Source organism: Drosophila erecta, unplaced genomic scaffold (assembly GCF_003286155.1).
Source record: "Drosophila erecta strain 14021-0224.00,06,07 unplaced genomic scaffold, DereRS2 tig00000092-arrow-pilon, whole genome shotgun sequence".
Classification (NCBI taxonomy): domain Eukaryota; kingdom Metazoa; phylum Arthropoda; class Insecta; order Diptera; family Drosophilidae; genus Drosophila; species Drosophila erecta.
In genome coordinates this window covers 17,988,438-18,005,637 of record NW_020825207.1, presented here as the reverse complement: position 1 = coordinate 18,005,637, position 17,200 = coordinate 17,988,438, and the positions used below count along the sequence as shown (strand labels likewise).

General features: G+C 41.0%; 3 protein-coding genes across 12 annotated transcripts in view; 1 reads left to right on the top strand and 2 right to left on the bottom strand.

Moving 5' to 3' along the window:
- The window catches only part of LOC6549488 (C-type lectin 37Da), a 704-nt gene extending 550 nt beyond the window's left edge, over window positions 1-154 (bottom strand). The window contains exon 1 of the mRNA XM_001974226.3: window positions 20-154. Coding sequence (XP_001974262.1) covers window positions 20-110 — 91 coding nt within the window. The 5' untranslated portion in view covers window positions 111-154. The remainder of the gene's footprint in view (window positions 1-19) is intronic.
- The window catches only part of LOC6549490 (paxillin), a 24,649-nt gene extending 7,449 nt beyond the window's left edge, over window positions 1-17,200 (top strand). For 5 of the 10 annotated variants that reach the window (XM_015156565.2, XM_026981167.1, XM_026981163.1 and 2 more), the window contains 7 exons: window positions 7,600-7,772; window positions 7,837-8,002; window positions 8,401-8,542; window positions 8,610-8,701; window positions 8,760-8,905; window positions 13,385-14,068; window positions 16,639-17,200. In XM_015156565.2, the coding sequence (XP_015012051.1) occupies window positions 7,600-7,772; window positions 7,837-8,002; window positions 8,401-8,542; window positions 8,610-8,701; window positions 8,760-8,905; window positions 13,385-14,068; window positions 16,639-16,905 (1,670 nt within the window). In that variant the 3' untranslated portion in view covers window positions 16,906-17,200. Of the gene's footprint in view, window positions 1-2,134; window positions 2,188-3,600; window positions 3,767-6,377; window positions 6,561-7,599; window positions 7,773-7,836; window positions 8,003-8,400; window positions 8,543-8,609; window positions 8,702-8,759; window positions 8,906-13,215; window positions 13,318-13,384; window positions 14,069-14,333; window positions 14,562-16,638 lie in introns of those variants that run through there. The other 5 variants (XM_026981164.1, XM_026981165.1, XM_015156566.2 and 2 more) reach the window with 5 other exon arrangements.
- On the bottom strand, window positions 150-976 carry LOC6549489 (C-type lectin 37Da). The gene is made up of 2 exons (XM_001974227.3): window positions 883-976; window positions 150-818 (listed from the first exon to the last, which is right to left on the bottom strand). Exons 1-2 carry the CDS (start codon window positions 971-973, stop codon window positions 349-351), a joined length of 561 nt encoding a protein of 186 aa, XP_001974263.1. The 5' UTR covers window positions 974-976; the 3' UTR covers window positions 150-348.

The window sequence follows — 17,200 nt, the reverse complement described above, 5'->3', positions numbered from 1 at the left end:
AATATAAATGACTTGCTACCATTTTGTATGTGGGTGGAGTACTTGTCGTAGGCGAATCCTGGTGCAAAGCCGGCGACAATAAGGAGAAGTTGAACCAATGTCTTCGGCATTTTTCTAATTACTGGTAAATCCCAACAAGAAGAATGCCCTTATATACCCAATGATATATTTGCGGAGTGCAAGACAACTTTATGGCTTATTTAGTAATTGACTACCTGTTATCTTTAGAATACAGGAAACCTTTGTGTTGTTAGCTATTATCTTTATTTCATAGCTGCTCAGGTTGTTCCCCCTTATTGCAGTCTTAGCAAGTGAGCCATCTGATATTGAAGATGTTTGAGAAGTAATTTACTTCCACACCACAATGGATATGGTTTCCAGTCCGGGAGCTTCGCATATATACTTAAACAAACTGTTTCCATCCTCTGAGCAGGGTCGATCGTTCAGCTCGAACTTCTTGGAGTTCGCGTAGATATAGCCAAGGTGGATGCAGTGTTCCTTCTGCCCAGCATTATCCGGCTGATTCCTTGCCCACCTGAGGGAACTAATTCGCTGGCCACTGGTGAACCACCTGTGGGTGCCAGTCTTGCCCAGATCGTTTCCCGATGTCCAGTACATCTGTTGCGATCCATTGGTCGTCAAGAAATCCGTAACAGCATCGAACTCCTGGTCTGTTTCAAATGTTACCAGCTCAGCGTCCAATTCGCGGCACTTCTCATAGGCCTCATACCAGTTCAAGGACTCCGTTCCAAAGTAGTAGTATCCGTCGTTGATTTTTGTAAAGGGATCTGCCTTGAGGATCGCACCGAAAGCATTTCCTTTGACCAATGTAAGAAAAACGTTGCTTAATTTTCGCTTTGCGATCGCTGCACATATCATTACCGTCGTTTACTTGTATGGTGAACTTTTCCCGAGTCCATCCAGTTTTTGCTATGCCCAGCAATGTAAGAAGTAGAACCGTAAGCTTCAACATTTCGAAAATATTTGGTTTTCCAGCAGAGGTCTTAAAGTTTTTATGGGTTTGAAATCGCCTTCAATTGTGATTAAAATTGCTAATTTTTGCGGCATATGTACATATATTTAATTTTGCTTATTCTATATGTTTTTTGTTGGCATTGCAAAGGCTATCGTATAGTTTTAGCACGGGAGTGCTTATTGAGATTTTTGTTCATCATTTAAAAAAGTTCAGAAATTAGTTGAGCAATACCTTTTCCGAGCGTTGATTATTTTTTCGTAATACTGAAGTACTTCTGGTTTATAGAGGGTAATTTTAAAGTGATACAGAAGTTGTTGTTTGTCCAGGAAAACTACTTTTGACTGACTTATAGAGGATAATAAGAGTGACATTATTTTTCTAGGAAATATTTCCTATTTTGGGTATTTTAGTCATTTTTGCCTATCTAAAATCCATCGTAAACAGCCAAGTTTTTAAATTGTAGCATACTTTTGGGAGCTAGTCTACGAATTATACAAGTTCTTTAGGAGAAGCTGTCTTCTCGGCGTTGATCAATAAAAATGTTCGAACTCCAAAAATGGCAGATTTCATCAAATACGAGCATTTCGAAACGCGAGGCATCATAGGAAATCACCATTAAAGTAAATGTAAGCAATGGCTCCCCAAACACCCAGCAGATGACGCAATCAAATAGACAGTGTATACAAGTGGATCCTATGCATAGGATGTAAGGTAAACAAATGTAGCACTTTGTTGCTAACTTTTCCGAGAGTATTGCCCTAAGCATCTTACTGCCTATATATTCATGCACTCTGAAAAATACGTTGTTCGTGTAAAAGTGCCAACAAAATTGTAGAGACCTTTTAACCTTCTGTATCGCACACAATTGCTGAATTCATGCTTCTAATATAATCATAATCATATAATCATATATATCATTATATATCATATAATCAATAAGCTTATATTTTTTGTTCACAATGCTCGCCAAAAAACATCCCCATATTTTTGGGCAGTGCACTTGCCTAGCGCGTTTGCGTATATCTGGTTTGAGTAATGTTAATTGCACTCAGACTAACACCTTCGATTGCACTCGCATCGAATTCTCCAGTTGTCAGCACACGATTTGAATATTCCCCATTCAGTTTGCATTTCGCCGTTGTGCGGTCTTCATCGAATTTGTTTAGCAAGTGAGCTGAGTGCAAACAGTCAGTCGATTGACATGAAAATCGGTAAGCCTCAGTCTTTCGAGCTTTGCGGTGTGGGTTTCATTCTACAATCTGTAGACTGGTAGTCGCTGACCTTACTACGCGTTTCATTCATTGGATCATTGGATCATTAGATCATTAGATCATTGTTCCCATTGAGTCGGCGGCCGATCCAAGCATCGTCGGTGGGCGTCAGTGGTTTCCAATCGACTCGTGTTCTATTTATTGCCAAGCACGACACTTTGGCAACAGATACAAGCATAATCCGTGAGGATAACGTGCGTTTCGCAATGATAAAGTGGCACACATCTCAGAAATCATGGGATTGATATGGGTAGAGATGGGTATAGGCAAAATCGATCTAGTTGTAAGGAACAGTTTCAATTTATCATTACTTGATTACTTGGTAGGGTTTTTATTGTAAGCTGCAGTAAACTATAGTATTTATTCTTTGATCAAGTAATTTGGTATTAAAGTTTCGTCTGGTAGAGTTCACTATGACAGTATACACCTGTTTAGGTTAGCATTGCGCAAGGTATTCTAATTGCCGAGGTGGTAACCTCAAGGCATCTGAGATCCGATTGATTGATTACAGTGTCGGCTTATCTTACGGATACTGAGGAAGTTGGGTTGGTCAAATAACAAAAAGGTTTATAACGCTGTTGAGAGCCTATCGATAAAGCCGAACCCGTTTGTACGACTTTGCAGTGACACAGGTCGGGGCCAGATGATTATTATTTTGTATTATTGGTTTTACCAGTAGGTAAACTCTTATATTGTTCGCATTTGAATATTTTTAAACCAAAATAATCAATTTGGCAAAAGCATCGCCATCAGAGCGACCCAAACAAAAAGAATTAAACAAAACACTTAATTCTGAACAAAAGCCATAACAATTTGTGACTATGTGTTTCTGTTGTTGTTATACAAATACTAATTTTAGTTTTCTTTTCAAAGTCAAGTGATTCATCCATTTGAAACAAAAAAAACCGGCAAAACTCTCGGGAAATGAGTAAAAAGACAAGCGCAAAAGGCAGACGCCAGGTGGCGCCACCACTTGTGTGACACACTAGCCCACGCAACAACAACAAATGATCATAATTACTCAACACCTGTGCTTGGAAAATTTTTTTTCTGAAATTCCGCGAAATTTTCGTTGATTTTGTGGTAACTTTCAAGGAAGAATCAATGTTCAGGGTATATACCATATACCTGTAGGTATAATCACCTTCATCATTACAACATATTCCTTTTAAAATATGTATGTATGTACATATATTCGGAAAGGTATTTGAATTGGCTATGATTAGAATTTAAGAAGATGTTATAAATAAAAATTGTTTATAGCTTTTCTAATATGGAAAATTAGTTCCAACATACCCCCTTCGAAATTAACTAGTTCATTTTTTCCAGTGCACTGCCGACGCTGCTGCTTCTTGCTGCTGTTTGTTGCCTCAACTGAGTGCGATGGCGGTGCGAGCAGCTTCGACGAATTCGTTGTCGAGCTTCTTGTTCAGTTGATTTTGAGATTTTGCCGAGGGAAAATAGTTTCTGTGCTGCTGCTGCTGCCTCGTATGTGTGACGTCTTTGCGCGGGTGTGCGGGTGTGTGTGTGCGGGAATTTAATTAAGGCAGCCGCAATCGATCAGCAGTATCAACAACAACAAACTAAAAACCGCAAACAAGCCGCCAAAATGAAAATCGAAAGTGCTCCCAAAACGAGCTAAACAAAACCAAAAAACACATGTACAATGTACATACGTAGATATGTAACAATGTCAACAATAAAACAACAACAGAAAGCAGCGGAGTGCAAAAGGGAGAGCGGGCAACAACAGCAACAATTCAAATTCGCGACTGTTTTATCTGCAACTCTCACTGCGCTCTCTGCATCTCCTCTCCCGCTCGCTCCTGCGCTGCATCAAGTTGTCAATTGCAAAATTTCAACAGCTGTCATGTGCAGCTGCCTCCCTCTCCCTGCCGCTCGCTCTCCCTCTCGCCCTCCCTCTCGCGCTCCCTCTCCCACCCACCATCATTTTACTGCAAACCGAGTTTGAGCGCAACTCCGCCTCGGGAAAAACAGCAAAAACTTACTCAGCCAGCTACTGCTGGTTAATTGATTTTAATTGCATTTTAATCAAGCCAGCAGCTTCTGCCAATTGCATTCCTCGAAACTAATGTGTGAAATGTGTTCTTGATGAAATACGCCTCGTGCAGCATCAAGTGGCTTATTTGGGCATATTTTCTGTCACCCTGAGGAATAATACAGGGCCCTCTCGATATCAGCAACTAGTTGCGGTGCTGTGTTCGCTAAAACCTAATGCTGTTTGGAAGAACATAGAAGAAAATCACGATCCTAGCTCACAAGTACCTTGAATTAATAAAAATATTTCAAAAGTTTACATTAACTTTCTGTTATGTAAACCAATTCCTGATTGATTGCAGTATTTGCGTTAGTTTAATCCTTTTTATTTCGAGTTAGATTATTGAGTTGTATTGGGATGCGAGCAAAGTAAAGTTATCAACACAAATCAACGATCTTAAGCCGATTTCAAATATTTGTTTGTGTGTTCAAGCGATTTAAAAGAATCATTTCCGCTGCGGCACCATAAATTTCAAAATCCCATTCGTCTTCTTTGTCGGCTCTTCCCATCACGTTGACCCAGTGAGGCGTGACGTTCTGATAACCCTGCCCTATCCTATATATAGATGACCCCCCTGATGTCTGTCTGATCCAAGCGGAGAATCCATGGAAATGGGAGTACGCAGACCCACATATGGTGCCTGGTGGCTGTGCCTCGAGCGATTTGCTCGTCAACCACATGTTCGATCATCTCTCGGTTTTGGACTATTTTTAAAGATATTGCGAAATAATTTGGCTGATTCTAGCCCAATAATGCAAATGTTTTCGAATATAAATTCGAGCATCGCCTCTTGATCACTTTCATACGAAGGAACTTGTTATGAATTCGCTTGCCAAACCGAATGAATCGCGTCACACCTTATTTTCCTTTATACAGATGTATGCACATGTACATATGTATGTACATAAAACTCATAATTTGAGTGGTTTGCAGTGGTCGAGTTTCCACTCGATGTTCTGGCGGCTATTTCGCTTTTGGCATTGGCCCAGTTACAGGTGTGCCTTTTTCCGACTCTGCCCCCAGACTTTTGAACTCTCGGGTGAAATGTTCGAAATTTGTTTGATTTATTTGGTGGCCTTATAGCTTAATCGCCTGCTGTCATGTCTTCCTGCTGTTTTAGTGTTCTTTCGTTTCTTGGCTTGTTTTTGTTGCTGTGGGTGGGTCAAGTAAATGGCGTTAAGTGCGATTGTATGACAGCAGATGATACGAGACATCCAATAGATACTTTCGGCAGGCCTCAAAGCCAGCTTAAGCACCCTCAATCTAGTGCTTTCTGCACACACTGAACGAAAACAACGTCCAAACTGCTTGATTTAGTAAAAAAAATCAAATATTTCAATATTTATTTATTACCTTATAATATTACCTAGTTCGCTTAACATTTTGACTTTGCATTTTCCATTTTTATTTTACTTGAAATATAACCCACTATTATGTTAAAACAGTTTCTTCTAAGCGGATATACAATTTTTGAAGTGCTGTTAATATTAATGTTATTATTTTTCTCTGTGGAAATTATTGACGTTTTTCTCGGGTTTTCATGCGCCATTATAATGTTTACTTAGTTACTTCCCTTTCCCCTATTGATCTCAGCTAAATTAGAGGCGAAAAAATGCAAACAACATTATTTTGATCAAATATGTTTCCATGGGACGTACATTGTATGTACATTAAAGAAACACTAACACACTGGAAGATATTATGGCATCGTGTAGATGCGATATTTCTTGACTTGGTGCGATTTTTAGCCCGTTCGACAAGTTCGTCCCACCTAAACTGAATCAAAAACTGTGTGTAGATGTTAGGTCCCCCGCTCTCAAACTATGTATGTGATATACATATATAAATTTATATATATATATATATGTATATATCTATATAATCACCCTCTACTCTGTGTTTCGCTAGTTTTGGGCTGCAGTGTGGGTGTCTTTTGGCCTGACTTTGTTTGGCCCCGAGTTGATTGAGTTTTCAGTGCTTTAATTTGGTCAGTTGGCAACTGAACCTTCGGTTTGGCTGTTGTTGTTGCTGCTGTGCCGGTAAAAATATTTAACTAAACTACCGTTTATAGAGGTCCAGACAAAACGAAATTTTTGCATATCGGCAAACGAGTGACCATAAAGCAATACATTTCGATTCCATCGATTCTGGCCAAATTTAGTGCGTGAAATGTCTTCAAAACTGATATCATCGTCGTTCCACAGTTCGCCCCTCAGTGACTGTTTTAAAGTGGGCGAGTTCGAGAGACGTCTGGGTAAGTTTGTTCAATGGGAACAAATGGAGTGTGGGCGATAAAGGGTTTATAAAGATGTTGATGAAGGTGTTCTTCGACGGGGGCTCCGGGTCAAGTTCAAGTGCAGCTAGTCATTCGCAAGGTGTTTCCAGATTCATAGTTGATCTTCTAAAAAATTAAAACTTTTTAATATTTATTAGTATTTTTAAGAAATTGTTAATTTTATTGAGTACTAGCTTCTTTTACCCGTTGTTTTAAGAATAAATTGGTGTACTAGATTTGTTAAGCAATGAGTGCTTCCGGTTCTAGAATGTATGTTAGTTTTGTCTCAATTCATACTTGTCCGTCCGTTTGCCTGTCCGTATAAGCGTCGAAATCCCGAGATTATGCCTACAGAATCTAGTTACGACAATGCAGTAACAGTAGGGTTCGGAATGTGCATCCACACTACATCACATCAGATACAGATGTGCTAAATTCTAAAACAAGATAAAAGTGGTTCTTTCTTTAAACTGGAAACAAGCTTTCCGCTTCAATTACCCTAGACACAAACCAGAAAGAAGACCCATTAAGTAATTGTAGGTATTGGACGATATCGCTGAAGACAAAAGAAAACAAACAAAATGTTATCAGAAACTTTTGCTGCGCGTTATGAGCCAGCAAACGAAGGCTATGGAATGGGATCTCCGTTTAGTTAGCAACGGTCTATGCGTCAGAGGTGCAGTGACAGGTGCTTCAAGTTTGGAATTTAAATAGAAAATACCTGCGACATACCGGAAGAAGAAGTGCTATGGCCAAATACGGAGATTACGACAACCTGAGTATTGATTCGCCAAAATTTGATATGAAATGTCCATACATATGTACACGAGTGACAAATTAAAACGATTTCCGACTTAAGAGCTGCGTTGAGTTATCAACAAAGAAAATAAAAAGTCATACCTTAAAAATAAATGAACTTCAGTTTCATTTGTTGAAAAACGAAACCTATCAAATGTTTTGACTAATACAAAAAGGCTTCAAGACCAAACTAATGTGTATTATTGGTTCTTCTTTATAGACGCTCTATTAGCCGACCTGCAAAACAGTGTGCCAGGCCAGCCGCAGCAGCCTCAACAGCCTCAGCCGCAATATGGAATTGTCCAGCCCAAACACCAGCCTCTGCAGCAACAGCAGTTTGTGGATAACACTCCAGGCTATGGAAGTCTCAGGGGCAAAGCCCAGCCCCAGGTGGTGAGTATATACAATTAAAAATGAGTTCAGATCAATACTTATTCGAATACTCCCCTTTTTGTAGTATCAAGAGCACTACAGCGTAGAGACACGCTCCCCAACGGCAGGACATGATTTTAATGGCTCCTCCACGACTCCGGGATACGTTAACCAGGGGTCTCTGCCACGTCAGGCGGCGGGAGGAAACACAGGACTCTCAGAACTGGACTCCTTGCTGCAGGATCTGCAGAGTAAGGAAAATTCCCACTTTATCGACGATATAGTGACCAATGTCTTCGTTATAAGCATATACATTGCAGCCGTTTTGTCCGCTTAGATTTTGAGTTGAGTTAGGAAAGTTAATTAAGTTAAAAATTAATAGGTCTCTGTATACACATACCTACCGTTTTTTAGTATTCTTTATTATTTTGGTTTGTACTTGAGTAACTATAGTTTTGCAAACTCGAGTGATTTATTACACTCGCCTCTATGCACAAAAACCTAGACAATCTTTAAAACAGAATTATAAATTTAAAACCGTCTTGTAACTACATATGTAGGTATTGTTTCTGTAATAACTTCATAACCGAATTCGCCTTATTCAAAATGTTTTCGTATATCATTAATTGGATTTTTGTTGACTCCTTAGAAATCGATGTACCGGCCAACTACAGTACTCCAGTCTCGAAATACAATACGATGAATAGTTATGCCACCGTGGAGGAGCGTCCTACAATGGACAGCCTGCTGAATGAACTGGACAATGCTCACATCTATGCTGTTCCTAACGGGTAAGCAGATCAAGGTAGACCCAATTGCGGATGAAGGGATTAACTAACTAAGCTCATATTTATTTAGGTCTGCACATAAGTCTCCGACGCCGGGACGCCATGTCACCATCACCGTGCGGGAAACGAAGACGGAGAAGCTGACGGGTCCTGATGGACCAGGTAACTGCCAGCTAAATCAAATCTTTTAGTACGTACTAACCTGGTTTCCTTATTGCAGTTGGTACTGTCGAGGAGCAAATTGTGCAGCAGAAGGACTCTTATACGCCCAACCATGCTGTTCCGGGGCAACAGGTGCATCAGGCCTATACGTCGCAGGCCACCAAGGAACTGGATGATCTGATGGCTTCGCTGTCCGATTTCAAGGTGAGTCATCCGAGTACTGAAAATTGCTAGTTCACGATTTCCGTGCCGTTTAATAGAATAACACATGAAGAGATATCGTTGAACTATAGGTAAAAGACATTATATTAGAGATATTAATCCAATATCTTCTATATGCCATGACCTACGGGTATATATTTAGTATGCAATGAATGAACAATCATTCTAGTACAATTTGAGTAAAGTATGCTATACAAGTATAAACAAACTTGCTAAAATGGCCGCTCCGCCGAACTATCTTGTGTGTTCAGTTAGATATGAGTTTAAGCAATAAAATAATTCATCTTGGCTTATCATACGACTTGCTGGCATGCTTAAGCCATTTATGTACATTTATAGGAGAAAACATATCGTTTCTAAAGTTGAGTTTACAATTTAAAGATTGTGCTCGGTGTTTTTCATCGCATTTTGTCAGGAATGTATTGTAAAGCTGGAAGGACGTTATGTCGAGTGCCTCGACTATTAGATGAAGATCTGCAAGCAGAAAACGAGGGCTGTATCAAGCATTTAGGCGACTGATAGCTCTTTTGCTCCAGTTTTCTGCTCTGGTTTTCTGCTTTTCATGGACGGAAATACAAACGGAAATAGCTAGATCGTCTAAAGGGTCAGGAACTTTTCTTTCTGTTACATACTTTTAAACAACTATTGTTTACCGCTTTTGCTCTACGACTAAGAACTGGGTTAAGATGCTCTACTTTACTTCTTGTCAAACATTTAAATTTTATAGATTATTTTGGAGATTTCGTTCCTTAAAGATATTTTATAATATCGATTTATAAATATCTGATTATTTGTTTCTAATTGAGGTATGCATTGTGTGTAATATTGCACCAGACATCATCGTCATTTCTTTTCGACATTCAAATGTAAACGTTTTGAGACATTTTTCCTGTTAGAAACGAGAACAGTTACTAACAAAATATTATTTTTCAATAAATTGTTTTATTAAAATGTCATTCGAAGTCCACTTACATGCAGTTTATGTATATTTTAGGAAGTATTTTCAAATGTTTTCACTTTTTTACCTGTAAAAACAAATGGCGTATGGCAGAAGTCTTTCGTCCCACTTTTCAACCACTCGATCCTTCTGATTTTCTACTATGTATTTAGCTATTATTAGCAAGAGGCAGTCCAATGCTCGGTTTAGTTGTATATTGTAATGAAGACCATAAAATGAATCTATTTATCATCGCAAATCGTCTGACGCAAGGCAACCGAGCGAATCTAATGACACCGCCGATCCATACATCCCATGCCCACAGTAGATCCCTTCGAGAAGTCGAAGAGCAACCGAGAAAGATCTTGACTTTGACATCTGCCAACGCAATCCGGAGGTGGATTTCGGGGTATACTTTAATGGGCCACATAAATTGATTGGTCTAATGAAGTCTGATTATGATGGCGAGGGACTGTCACACGATTTATTGCACACGGCGCCAAGACATTTTAAGTTTTTCCGAGAACAGCATTTACACAGCCAAGTTTATTTTATATTCTATCTGTATCTCATTAGAGCATCAATCAATTCGGGTGGCAATCGAGTAAACAAAAGGTATTTTTTCATGCACTGCACATCTCAGGATATACAAACACAAATATTGTTTCCGTTCAATTGGACTAGCCTGGTTTTCTTTTATGGCGATGTGTCCATATTCCTTCCTTCACATGTCTGACATTTGTTTTTAGAGTACTCTGACATTTTGAACAGAACGCCTATATAAATGATGTATTTCAGCAGATGTCTTTCGCATTCATTTGGTCTTCTTACGCCACTTTCAGTTTGTTTTTTATGATCTTGCTTAATATAGTGCAGTGCGTCTGCTCCTTTCTTCATATGAATGAATTTGGGTCAAGGCTGGCGAAAAGTTTTCTTTTATTGACGTGTCATTACAATCTTATATTTTTGGGTCTCTCAGTTGATATCCTAGTTGATATACCAGTAATGCAAAAGAAGTAGCTATAAAGGATCTAACAAAGTGCTTGAGTAAATTCGTGTGGTCTAACTCAAAGTAATTTATTGGTGTATTTAAATTCTTTATGTGACAGTTGGAAGCGTTTCTGTTTAAATGTATCCCCTCATTTTTATGGGTTTTATAATTAAATAAAACATTTGGAATGTTATCATCTCAATGCTTACAAAATATCCGCATCAACCAATTAAAGTTTTTGAGACTTGACCTATTGCCTAAGAATTCTCTTGCCTAAAAATTGCAAAATGTCGACGGGGAATGCCGCGAATTGTCAGCTTGTCGCCGAGGTATTCGGGTTGCATTAATTATTAATTAATTACTAAGTGAAAAATATTTTGCACACTTCTTTTATTTTGTTGGCAATCGATTCGATGGCCGTCGCAGTCAAATTAGCAGACATTCGTGTGGGGACGAGTAAAGACTTCGAGTAAATTGCAATTCAATGTCATTGACGAATGGCAGGCGTGCATGCGAAAAGTATACTTGTATATGAGAGGTCGGGCCTGTTAATTATTTAATATCATTTTCAATTTTCTGCCAACTGCGCGGGGCGTGGAAAGGGGGCAGAGGGCGGGGCAAGGCGTGTCCGTGACTTTTGTTGATATGATAAATATGAAAATTAAATAGAATTGCCTCTTGGTCCCTCGTTCTTTTTCTGTACATGTGGAAAGCGGGGAAAAATAAAATACAAATATATTCGGATATAAACAATATTGCACACGGCCCGTCGGATTTTCCGGGCGCTTTTCCTACCCACACGTACACACACAACGCACAGTTAGTCGCCCACCCACCCCCAACCCCCTTCCACACCCCCTGCTCCCACTTGTCAACGCGATTTCCACAGCGCCGCTTTCGCTATAGTTTTTCATTGCAAATCATTTGCATGGCTATTTTCGAAAGCGTTTTTTATTGTATTTTCTTTCATTTCTATAACCCAAGCGATCCATTTAGTTGTGGGTGTTTTCTCTATATTTTGTTTGCGCTTTCATTGCCACAATCATCTGGCGTTCAAAACCGCATTCGTATTCACATTCTCCGCCCATTCCTCCACCTTCCCGTCCCATTCATTGATCGAGATTTCCTCGGTGCCAACTTCCTGTCCCCCATTTCATAATCCCCACCACCCCAATTCCACACCTCTTCCCGGTTTCCCCCGTTTATTGGCCACGACTGGAAACGTGTGCCGAACACTCGGCTGAGCTTTTTATGGGGAAATCCTGTTGACCAGCCGGTCGCTGTTCATTTTATACTCCATGCCAAACGACGATTTTAGCGGTTCGACTGCGCCGTGTACGACTTGGGTTTAAAAATAGCCAATGAAAATATTAGAATAAGAAAACCTCGCCGACGCCGAAGCCAATGAAAATTTGTGTGGCAGGCGCAACAGGAGCGGAGTTTTCATAGAAAGGGCGGTCGACTTCTGGTTTCCTTGCTTCAACCAGAAAGCGCCTTTGCGCACTCTCCTGGTGCGCTTCGTCACTACGTGGGCTGCCGTCCACAGTGATAAAGTTATCCCATGTAGATAAGACTTTTAATAAGTACGATATTTTTTCCCACCAAATTAATTTCGGGTCTTTTGCGCTTATAACAATCGATATCGGTACTATTTAATAAATAAATGTCTTTCAATTTTTATAAAAATGCTTAAATTAGTTTCTCAAAATTAATTTTAAATATTTTATGTGCTCTATATCTTCAAATTATCTTCCGATTTCGTTTGGGAATTCCTAACTAAGTGTGCAGAAAAAGAAAAGGGCAATGATCATTCACGTAGTGACGAAGCGCACCAAGAAAAAAGCCAGGGCGTCTACTATAAATAAAGAAATTAGAATCTGTATGCCCGATTATGTAGAGCGATATGAAAATACAAGTCATGATAGGAGGAATACAAAATAAAGATTGATAATTATTAAAGAAGATTGTGCACTTCCCGATTTTAAATTCGAATCCTCCCCTTTCCAAAACCAGAGGACGCTTAATTAGGCGTCTACTTAGTGAGGCTGAAGGCAGAACCCGAGCACGCCCAATGAAAACGCAGAGTTTATGAAAGAAAAAATTGAATATTGAAATGGAGACTCGACAGACAAGATCCGCACAGAAGCAGTAGAGAACCCCCTTAGCCGCCCACTCCTTTCGTTCTTCGGAAAACGTTCTTTCGTATTTTTGGCAATGAACGAAAACTACGTCAACGTAGAAGAAAAATGCTTTTCATATGAGGAGAGCGTCGTGCGCAACGAGGTCCACATACACACAGATATATAGCTATATAGTTCAGTCAGGAGAATCTGTGCGAAGAGGAAGAGAAACATTATTTTTGATATTTTGATGTTTTTTTTCGTGCTCGGTGGCGGCGGCTAAAAGCAAAAGTTTTTGTGCTAGCGCTCGCACAACTTTTGATTCAGTCGAGGCAAGCACATCGACGTAAGCCCAGCGCGACAGGCTGCCAAGGATATAGCATGCTAATTGGAATCGTTATCCATTATTCCAGGTTAGCAACGGCACGAACGGCATCGGAAACGGAAGTCATCCGCAACAGCACTCGTCGACAGTGCAGCACCAGACGGTAACCGACTACGCCAGACCAAACAAGGGTAGCCAGCAGGCGCATCTCACCCAGACGATCGAGGAGACGACCATCGTCGAGGACAGTCGCGAGGATCAGTTGGATTCTATGCTAGGCAATCTACAGGCCAATATGAGTCGCCAAGGAGTCAATACCGTGCAGAAGGGCTGCTGCAATGCCTGCGAGAAGCCCATTGTGGGTCAGGTGATCACAGCCCTGGGCAAGACATGGCATCCGGAGCACTTCACGTGCAACCACTGCAGCCAGGAGTTGGGCACCCGCAATTTCTTCGAGCGCGACGGCTTCCCGTACTGCGAGCCGGACTACCACAACCTGTTCAGCCCGCGCTGCGCCTACTGCAACGGCGCCATTCTGGACAAGTGCGTCACGGCGCTGGACAAGACCTGGCACACGGAGCACTTCTTCTGCGCCCAGTGCGGCCAGCAGTTCGGCGAGGAGGGATTCCATGAGCGCGACGGCAAGCCGTACTGCCGCAACGACTACTTCGAGATGTTTGCCCCGAAGTGCAACGGCTGCAACCGCGCCATCATGGAGAACTACATCTCGGCGCTGAACTCGCAGTGGCACCCGGACTGCTTCGTCTGCAGGGTAAGCTATCCTCTCATGTAGATATGCTAATCAAAAATAATGCCATTTTCGTTTGCTCGTTTCAAGAAAGGAGTTGTAGGCTACTGGCACATTTGATTCCTTTAAATGGATTTAATTAATTTATACCTCTATTACCATTGGGAATCTAAATGCGCCAGAACAGCCTAAATATTTAAAGATGCCAAAGATTTCAAAATCTGAACCTCGCATTCTTTATCATGATTTCCCAATTTAATCGCTCATCCCGATCACGTCTACCCTTTAGGATTGCAAGAAGGCCGTTCGCGGCAAGTCCTTCTACGCCATGGAGGGCAAGCCCGTCTGTCCACAGTGCGTGGGCGTCGATGAGGAGGAGTAGGAGAGATCCACAAGCAAAAGCATCAGCAAACTTGTTGCTGAAGTTCAGCAGCCAAACGAAAATAGCACCCGGCGGCAGCGGCTTTAGATACATTTTGGTATCTAGCTGCGTGCCACTTTTTTATTACCAGCGTCATGAGGAGAACTCGCGGCCAAAACAGCTGCCCGCCGTCCGTCTTGGCTATTTTCGTTGCGGGTCTAGGAGCAACACAGCAGCATGAACAACAGCAACATGCGCAGCAGCAACATCGGTGGCAGGCGCAGCAGCATAACCCTTTGAACCCTTTTCGCTCGCCCAGCTGGCCCGCTCCGCTTGGGGCAGGTGCCGCTGGGGAGGATGAGTCGCGAGTCCCTGAATATAGAGTCCCTCTATGATGGTCTTTTTGCCCGCCACCGCCCCTGTCCCTGTCCCTGTCCCTGACCCTCAACCCCCGACTTGTTGAACTTCTCTATGCACTTCTTGTAGGCTAAGTTTATAGGTACTTTTTAAATTTACAATCATTTATGAAAATGACCAACAATATTGTAATTTGTTTTTGTAAATAAAATTTTAATAATTACACATTAAAACACAAACAAAACACAAGAAGAACAACCAGCAAAGCAAGCAAGAACAGAAAGTGGGTGCGGAGTGGTTGAAAAGCGCTGGCGTCTTTTCAAGGTGGCGGCGACCTTCGGGCGGAATCCACCCACCCAGAGCCACCCAACCAGACCTCGTGTCAAGGTCAGTGTCAGCTGGCTGGCCTTGACACATGTGTCTGTTGCTGTCCCACCTCCGCAGCTCTGTGTTCTTGAATTCTGCTGCTTTCTTCCGGTTGATAAACAAATTACAATATTGTGGATTCGATTTTCGATTAGGGAGAGCAATAATTCCCACCAGCCTACACTATTTTCGTTGCTGACGTTGTAGTCAGCATTTATATGCTTCGCATGCTACTCGGCTATATATCTGTCTATAATGGACATAAGATTCGCACTGTTTATTGCTGGTCTTTAATGGCACCCCTGGTGTTAATTGGTTGATGGGGCTAACTAAATTTGAGTTGATTCGTCAATTTCAGTCGAATAAAGCTGCCCAGTTAAAATGCCCGTCTATAAATAGCTGAACCATTACAATGCAAGCACTGTTTAAATATATATAAGACACATCATTGAAATTCTCCATTGAGTGTTGCAAATTCGTGCCTTATACCATATATTTGGTTTTATTTTTAGTTCATGTTGATATTGATTATTTGGCTTCATTTTGGTTGCTGTGCCCCACTTATGGTTTTCCTTTCATATAATCAACAAAGGAAAATTATGAAACGGCTAGGGAAATTGTTGCACCTGTTGTTTATGGATTGATTGATTTGTATGAGGTGGTGAAAAACGAAAATAGCTTTTCCGCCGCAGATATCATGATTCTCGTTCTCAATGATCCTTCGTTCCATGTCTCGATCGCTGTTGCCGGTTGGATGATATTGTCCCCTGCCACATCTCCACACTTTCAATACCCCTTGTTTTTGGAAGCTGGCCAAAAGCGTGCGCAAAATGTTATTGTCTTAATACAATTGTTGGTGTTCTTGCTGCTGCTGTTGATATGTTTTTCCAAAAGGCCCCGAAAAAAGGAAATAGAAAGAACGAAGCGACTTTGCCGCACTTTTTCAAATATTTATCATATTTAAATTTACCCGAATCTTGTTTTTGAAATGTACAATCTTTGTTTTCCAATTAGCTAGGCACCGTGCAGAGCTCCTCCGTTCGTCGCTTTTTTCGATTCGACTGAATTTTAATTAGGTATTTTAGGCCAGGCGTAAAATTTTGCACAGCTCATACTATGTAGTCGGCTCCCGATCGGTTTGCTGGTCCGTCATGCTATATGGCAACTAATTTATGGTCGTAATTAGCCCCAGACAGAGGCTGCACCGCCATTTGGCCCGTAATACATCATTCTCATACCTCTCCTACATTGCCGAAGCACAAATAATCATATTTACAACTAGAGATCAGGACAGTGCGGTACTGATCTTGAGGCGCAGTAAACATTTCAAGTGCTTATATATGCGATTCCCAAAAATGTTTATGGCAATGAATTGGTTAGCTTTCGATTATTTAGTTCTTGCTTAAAACAATAAACCTTGAGTATTCCTAGAACACGCCTAAGATAAATAATAAGTATAAATAATATTATGTGTGTTCTACTTATGAACCTTTAATTTTGTTAATTACAGGACTGCCGACAGCCCTTCCAGGGAGGATCCTTCTTTGACCACGAGGGACTGCCGTACTGCGAGACGCACTACCATGCCAAGCGAGGATCCCTGTGCGCAGGGTGCTCCAAACCCATCACCGGACGCTGCATCACGGCCATGTTCAAGAAATTCCACCCGGAACACTTCGTCTGCGCCTTCTGCCTGAAGCAATTGAATAAGGGCACCTTCAAGGAGCAGAAGGACAAGCCATACTGCCACACCTGCTTCGACAAGATCTTCGGATGAATTCGCAGCTGCCAAACTCTAGTTACGCATATAATACTGTTTTTTATACGATTTACGAACCCAATCCCAATCCCACGCACCTGTACACCTACTTACCGTGCATCTGTGCTTTGTATAACCGAGTCAATTTAGTAATTTAATTAACGCCATCCGAACAGGATACGATAATAGAATGCGATCGTAATCAATTAGCAGACACTAATCCTAATCAATAATGTTGGTCATTTTGATATTGCTACTCGTTCAACAAGAAAAGACCATAGAACCGAATGATAAATAAATAAGAGAAACCATA